The following is a 6,786-nucleotide window of genomic DNA, read 5'->3' on the forward strand; positions in this document are numbered from 1 at the left end:
CACGGTTAAAGAGTCCTCCTTCCTCTCGGCCTGAGGCCCGCTTCAGGGAGCCGCCGCTACATTTCCCAAGAATGATTATTGTTTTATTATGCTGTGGCTGTTTTGTAATTTTATTTTTCGTTGACAATAATAAAGCTTTCGATTTTTAATAATTCATAGACTGTAAAGTGACAAGAGGTCATTTCCGTATGTGCGTGAAAATATTCATTTTACCAAGAAAAAAGCCGTCGATTCATTTAGCGGCGCGGTCTTGTGCGCGGTGTTTTTTAATCTTCATTTCCGTCCCGGCCATGACTCGGTGCCAGCTGCAGCCACAGGAGGAAATCAAACAATAAAACGCGGAACCGAACCGTGCGCGTGCAGTAAAATGAAAACGATGCTTCTAATAATGGGATCGCGCAGCGTGGAAGGAGACCTCCGCGCTGCGGTCTCTGACGCGCTTTGGTTGGGTGTGTGAGCGACTCCGCGGTGTTTCCTTGTCGCTGCTGCAGGCGGCAGACGGCGGAGGAGCGGGAGGCGGAGCGGCAGCAGGCCAACCGGATCCTCATGCAGCTGCAGCAGGAGGCCTTCCAGAAGACCGTGAACCAGCCGGCTACCCCGGACCCGCTGTGCCTGCAGAACAGCTCTCTGTTCGCCCTGCAGAACCTGCAGCCCTGGACCGAGAACACCGCCAAGATCAGCAGCGTGTCGGCCTGCGAGTAGAGCCAACACACGGCCTCCAGCTGCAGACCCACCCGGACAGACTCTGGTGCTGCAGCCTCAGACGGGGTACCTCAGCACTACTCCCATATAATGGGGGTCCACGGTCTGATCTGCAGGCTATCCTTCAGAGTCCTGGACTGAATCCCTGCTTCAGCCCTGCAGACACCAGACTGACATTTTGGAGATATTTTTCGGAGGCATCAGGATGAACAGTGTGCTCCATAAAACTGCAGAAAGCCCGACAGAGGACCGGGGCAGGCATCAGTGAGTTGTTGTGTTATAGTTTACCTATAAAGGACTTGGTGTTTCATAAACAGCATATTTTCATATTTGATGTCTGACAAAAAAAGACATGTGAACATCTCTGCCATCAGTCTGTCTGTGTTTATCTGCCATGTTAATGGACTTTTGACTCCGCTGCAGAATCACAGGGCACGAGTTTTAGCACCTTTAATAACCTTTTTAACATGTAATCTGACACATCACCTGGCAGAATGAAAAGGACTCCATGTGATGATTTACAGCAGCAAACCGAGGATAGCTGTCTATTCCACCATTTTATAATTTAGAAATAAATGGGCCAAAAGGCCAATAAGCATCAAAAGAAAAATAATAGGCTATTTAATGGCACTTTGGCTGCATTTAATGACCACAGTTTACCACGTTTCACATTTTCTTGGACTCTTATTTTTGTATAAATGCTTTACAAACTGTATTTTCCTATTTCTCTCTCACCACTGTGCTGTGTGAAGTGTGTAAGCAGAACATCTCAACACAAGCTGACCGATCACGAACCAAGACAGTCATGTGTAAAGGCAGCATTTCATAACTTGTTTTTCCCTGTCTGCCATTGCATTGTGTGTGTGTGTGTGTGTGTGTGTGTGTGTGTGTGTGTGTGTGTGTGTGTGTGTGCGCGCGCGTGTGTGTGTGTGTGTTTCTGTAAATCTTTGCATCTCTGTGTGCGTACAAATGAGTATAGAAATGCTTCAAAACAGCCAGAAAATGTATTTCTATTCAAACTGATGACAATAATATATTTTGGACACTGAAATTCATGTTTTCCTCTGCACAGTTGATAATGCAAGTAAATCCAAAATCTATTCAGTATGAAGAACACCTTCTACATTTTTCAGCCATATACTTTTACTTTGCTCAGTGGAAAAACATTTGAACTCATATTCATTTTCATGTCACATATTTAGTCTATATGTATTTTGTCACTTAGAGTAAACTTAAAGGCAAATAATTGCATCGGTGTTTCTTGTTCCCACCATTATTTTCGATTCACTGATGCTGTGCAATGTGTCGACCAGCCACGGATCCTCATCAGGCGCAAAACATTTCTATAAACATGACATTATATACATCTTAAAATAAGGACAATGAACCCCCCACAAGAGCCTCAGTTATAACACAAGGCAGCTATGTATTCATATTTAGAGAACAACAGAGCACTGATCGGCCACAGGTCCAAACAACTGGGAAGCAAGCCAACATGATGAACAGTCAGAAAAAACTAAAGCTGGATTTCTGCATAGTCCCACATTTGTATTTGGACATATGGGGATATGCTGCGCTAAAACACAATATTGACTGACATGATAAGAGCCTTAAAACTGCAATAACTGATTTTTTTGGCCACTAGGTGGCAGCGGGAACAAGCAGTGAACTCAACACTGACATATCACCTCTTAAGTTGTAATGGCGAATTTGTTAGCAAACAGCTGCTTATTTCCACGTCCAGCAGCTACAGAGTCACATGACGCCTCATCAGGAGGCGAGTCTGTGTCTCCTGATGGACGTCAGTCCGGTCTTCTCTCTGTCAGCTCTGTGTTTGGTCTCCAGCAGCTGCTGAGGGAAACATCTGGCTCTTTAGCTGCTAGATGCTCCGCTACGTTCACCGGCTGCTCTCTGACTGAGCCTGTCTGCTGTTTGCTGCCGAGCGGCTCGTGTTCTGAAAGTCTGAAAGTCTCTATAAAGCTCCGTGAGGACCAGGGGAGCTGCACATTCAGCTGATAATTCACTCTCAGTTCATTAGTACGAGCGACCCCTGTCACATTCTCATAATGTTATTTGATACATTGATATATTATAAAAAATATTGATTATAGCTGCTTTAAGTTGGATCTTAAGGTCCTGTCTTGAAGTGGGTCCCTATGTTAAAAAACTATTTTCACCACTTTTATTATTTCAGCTGATTTTGTGAAACCTTGTCGAACCTGGAGCTAGATTGTATTCCATCGTCGGAACACTGGGAACAAAGCAAAGAAAAGGAGAGAGGTGGGGTTAATGGGGGCACAGCAGGTCAATGTTGCTCTGGGGCCCCTTTGCAGGTTAATCCAGCCATGGACAAAAATAATAACGAAAGAAAGAAACATAAAAAGGAATCAAATAAAATACACACGAGAAGAAAAACACGACAATAAATTAAATAAAAATGATAAGATAAAACAGAAAATGAATTAGAAGAAGACCTTTTGAGTATAGATGTAAAGCTCCTCACCTCACTAAGGTGTCATCTGTGTGGCTCCCGCATTCTGACTCTGCTCTAATGTGTCTGAGTGCAGAAGATCAGCTGAAGTGAGCTGACACTGGATTCTACTCCTCTAGCTTCTGAAATTCAGGAATGTTGTGTTTCCTTATTATAGGCCAGTCATTTGATCATGATTTGGGCAGAAATATGTGTCACTAGAAACGGAATTTGAATCATTTATATTTGAATTTGAATTGCTCAACTTGAATAATTGCATTAAAAACTGAATCTGAATCACAATGTGAAATTGAATTTATTAGTGTGGAACTTGAAAGTGAAGTACAGAGGTCACGTGTTGCATGCAGCACAGTACCACTTGGGCCTGCAGCAGGCCTGTTCAGCTGCCGCTTCAGGGGCCAGATTTAGGCCGGACATTTTCAGCAGCCTGTTTAAAACATGGATTTGTTTTGTTTTTGGTAATGACGCATTTGAAACAAATGCCAGTGAATGTAATAAAACATAGCAGGCGTTTGGAGATGGCAGTAAAATAAACTCTTGCCGGTCCAGGCGGCGGTAAACGGAGCTACGTCTCAGGGCTGGCAGACACATTTCAGCAGAGCTCGTCCTGCTTGGGACTGTGGACAGCCAGATGTGCTGAGGAGCCGCTCAGCTGGCCGGAGCTCACAGGAGGAAACGCGGATCTGTGAAACATGTGATCGGCCTTCACGCTCAACATCCCGCCCGATCGGTCCTGCGCATGTGCAACTCAGCAGAGATGAGAAGGGAGCGAGACGCTGCTTCCACACACTGTATATGTAGTTTACTCATTTTGTCACACAGCAGATTCATGTCCGCCGGGCCGCTCGGAGGCCGCTGCTGGGCCGGATGTGGCCCGCGGGCCGCCAGTTGGACAGGCCTGCGCTACAGTAATTGTCAGGGTGTGGGGGTGGAAGGCACAACACTGAAACACATAGAAGATGTGAAAGATTAGTCAAGTAATTATGTCTAGTAAAATGACACCTAATAAACGTACAAAAGTTTTCAAAGTAACAGTTTAGTGATTGCTGTGGTCACTAGGGCTGCACAGCTCAGCGAAACATTATCCAAATCACAATATGGCCAAGTGCAATATCCAAATCACAGAAGCTGCAGTGTTTGGTTAAAGGTACAAAGTGTGACAAAGCAGCCTCATGATGAAGTACTGTGGTGCTGCGGAGAGCCCGGCCTACAGATGTCCTTCTCCAGATGTTTGCTTGGTACAGACCCCAACAAATGTCACATCATGTGATTTTAATAGTTTTTTCAGTGAAAATGAAAATTCAGAAATGATCATTCCCACTAATCATGAATCATATTGCAATCGTAATATCTGTCAAAAGAATCGCAATATGATTTTTTTTACCATATCGTACAACCTTAGCAGCCCCCCCGTGTGTTATCCTCGATGTACACATTAGTTACTCAGACCAGTGGCACTTTCCATAATGAGGCAGACATATTTGTGGAATAGACTTTAAGCTGTACCATGTCAACAAAACTTAAGGTGGAAATGTAGAATTACTGATCTTACAAAGTAACTTGCTTATGTACTTGAAAAACCAAAACTCTCCTTAAAAATAAAGTACTTCATTCATAGCCAATGGAATGGAAATATGAATTAGGTATATACTGTATAATGCACAAAGTAGCAAGAATTAGAATTTTCAGTGAGGATCAAATACAGTTTCAGAGGAACTGAATTCAATTTAATAATATTACATTCAGTTTCAAGTTTATTGGAATTCAGTTCCACACTAATAAATTCAATTTCACATTGTGATTCAGATTCAGTTTTTAAATGCAGTTATTAAAGCTGAGCAATTCAAATGTAAATGATTCAAATTAAGTTTCTAGTGGCACATATTTTTGTGTTTCAAGTGGTCATCCCATTTATGATAAACTGTCCTCCAGAGTGCAGGTGGCTGAAAAAGTACCATTTTGAGGTGGAATTACTTTGATAGTTGCCATGTGGGAAAGATGACAAGAAACAGGTCATTCTGCAGGAGAGTCAGCGCTCACAAAATAGTCCCAGATAAAAGGAGGGGGCTGCGCACAAAGTATGGAGGCTCTAAGAAAATCAGAAGATTTTTCAGCTTCTGATCTGAATTTAGAATGTGACAATGTTTTGTTTTTGGTTTTTTACTATTTTTTCAAACTCTTTTTCAAAAGGAAGAATACTCTATACAATATACTCTCATGTTCTCATGTTTGTTTCTTTTTTGCACGGACATCTCACTTCACACAAACATATATGTATATTTAGATTATTTTGATGCATATCTATAAACATTCTCTGATGAAAAAATTACACATGTATTTTTTGTCCAAGAATATTGGAGTCGGTAGTGTATGCTGGCAGAGTGTGTGTGTGTATGGGGGGGGGGGTGTGACATTCTCCAGGACTGCTTTCTAAAAGGTTGAAGAGGAATGTAAAGGAGAATTTCATCATCCACTCAGAAGTATCTGCACTGAGCCCCTGGAGCTGAGCTGCACTGAAACCTCCTGGAATTCCTCTCTCACACACAGACACACATGATTTTACCCTGGGGAGAAAAAGTGGTAACCAAAACTGATACAGATAAAGCAAGTTGAGGAAAAAGTATACCACTCTGCACATGCAGTTATTATTATTATTATTTTTAAAATCTTTCTTACCTTCTCAGTATTTGACACACACCCGGTAACCATGTCCTCTGTCCACATACTTTTGTGTACTTTTGGTCTGGATCTGTTTTTGAACCCTTAGTCCCAATGAAGAGAAATCTTACTGCTCCAGCATATAATTATATTTAGGACAGTTTTCTTCTAATTTTGTGTCAACAGTTTGGATTTGTCCTTTTCCTGTTTCAACATGACAGTGTCCCTGTTCACAAAGCAGCTTCTCAAAGAAATGCTTTTCCCAGTTTGGTGTAGAAGAACTTGACTGGACTAGGGTGAACTGGAACGCTGACTGTGAGCCAGACCTTATCACCCAACATCAGAGTGGCTGTTACAGCAGCACATTAATGTCCATGGTGTCGAAATCACATGATCATCTGACACATATGGCTGGAATGTTCAGGTGTCCACATGGCCATTTAGTAGCCTATATCTACACACAAGTACAGTACTTAAGTACAAATTCTAGGTACTTGTACTTTACTTGAGTATCTCCATTTTAGGTAACTTTCTACTTCTAGAAATGTTATAAAGAGTACAATATAAAGAGTTCGGTCTAGACCTGCTCTATAGGAAAAGTGATATGAGATAACTTCTGTTATGAACTGGCGCTATATAAATAATCTGAATTGATAAAATTGAAATTCTAATCCACTAGATCTAGGTGGTATTTGCATTGTACATTGTGTGTATATATGTATGTATGTATGTATGTATGTATATATATATATATATATATATATATATATATATATATATATATATATATATATATATATATCAGAATCAGAAATACTTTATTGATCCCCAAGGGGAAACTCTTTAAATATGTATATATATATATATCTATATGTGTGTGTGTGTGTGTGTGTATATATGTATATATGTATATGTATATACATATATACTATAGC

General features: G+C 41.3%; 1 protein-coding gene and 1 long non-coding RNA gene across 3 annotated transcripts in view; one reads left to right on the top strand and one right to left on the bottom strand.

Moving 5' to 3' along the window:
* tlx1 (T cell leukemia homeobox 1) overlaps positions 1-1,075 on the top strand; it is a 3,729-nt gene extending 2,654 nt beyond the window's left edge. For both annotated transcript variants that reach the window (XM_044215452.1, XM_044215453.1), the window contains exon 3: positions 492-1,075. In XM_044215452.1, coding sequence (XP_044071387.1) covers positions 492-702 — 211 coding nt within the window. In that variant the 3' untranslated portion in view covers positions 703-1,075. The remainder of the gene's footprint in view (positions 1-491) is intronic.
* Positions 1,076-1,580: 505 nt separating this feature from the next.
* On the bottom strand, positions 1,581-6,064 carry LOC122884931. The gene is made up of 2 exons (XR_006380004.1): positions 5,870-6,064; positions 1,581-4,136 (listed from the first exon to the last, which is right to left on the bottom strand). It is a non-coding gene; the product is annotated as an uncharacterized LOC122884931 (long non-coding RNA).
* Positions 6,065-6,786: the final 722 nt, after the last annotated feature.

Source organism: Siniperca chuatsi, linkage group LG11, assembly GCF_020085105.1.
Source record: "Siniperca chuatsi isolate FFG_IHB_CAS linkage group LG11, ASM2008510v1, whole genome shotgun sequence".
Classification (NCBI taxonomy): Eukaryota; Metazoa; Chordata; class Actinopteri; order Centrarchiformes; family Sinipercidae; genus Siniperca; species Siniperca chuatsi.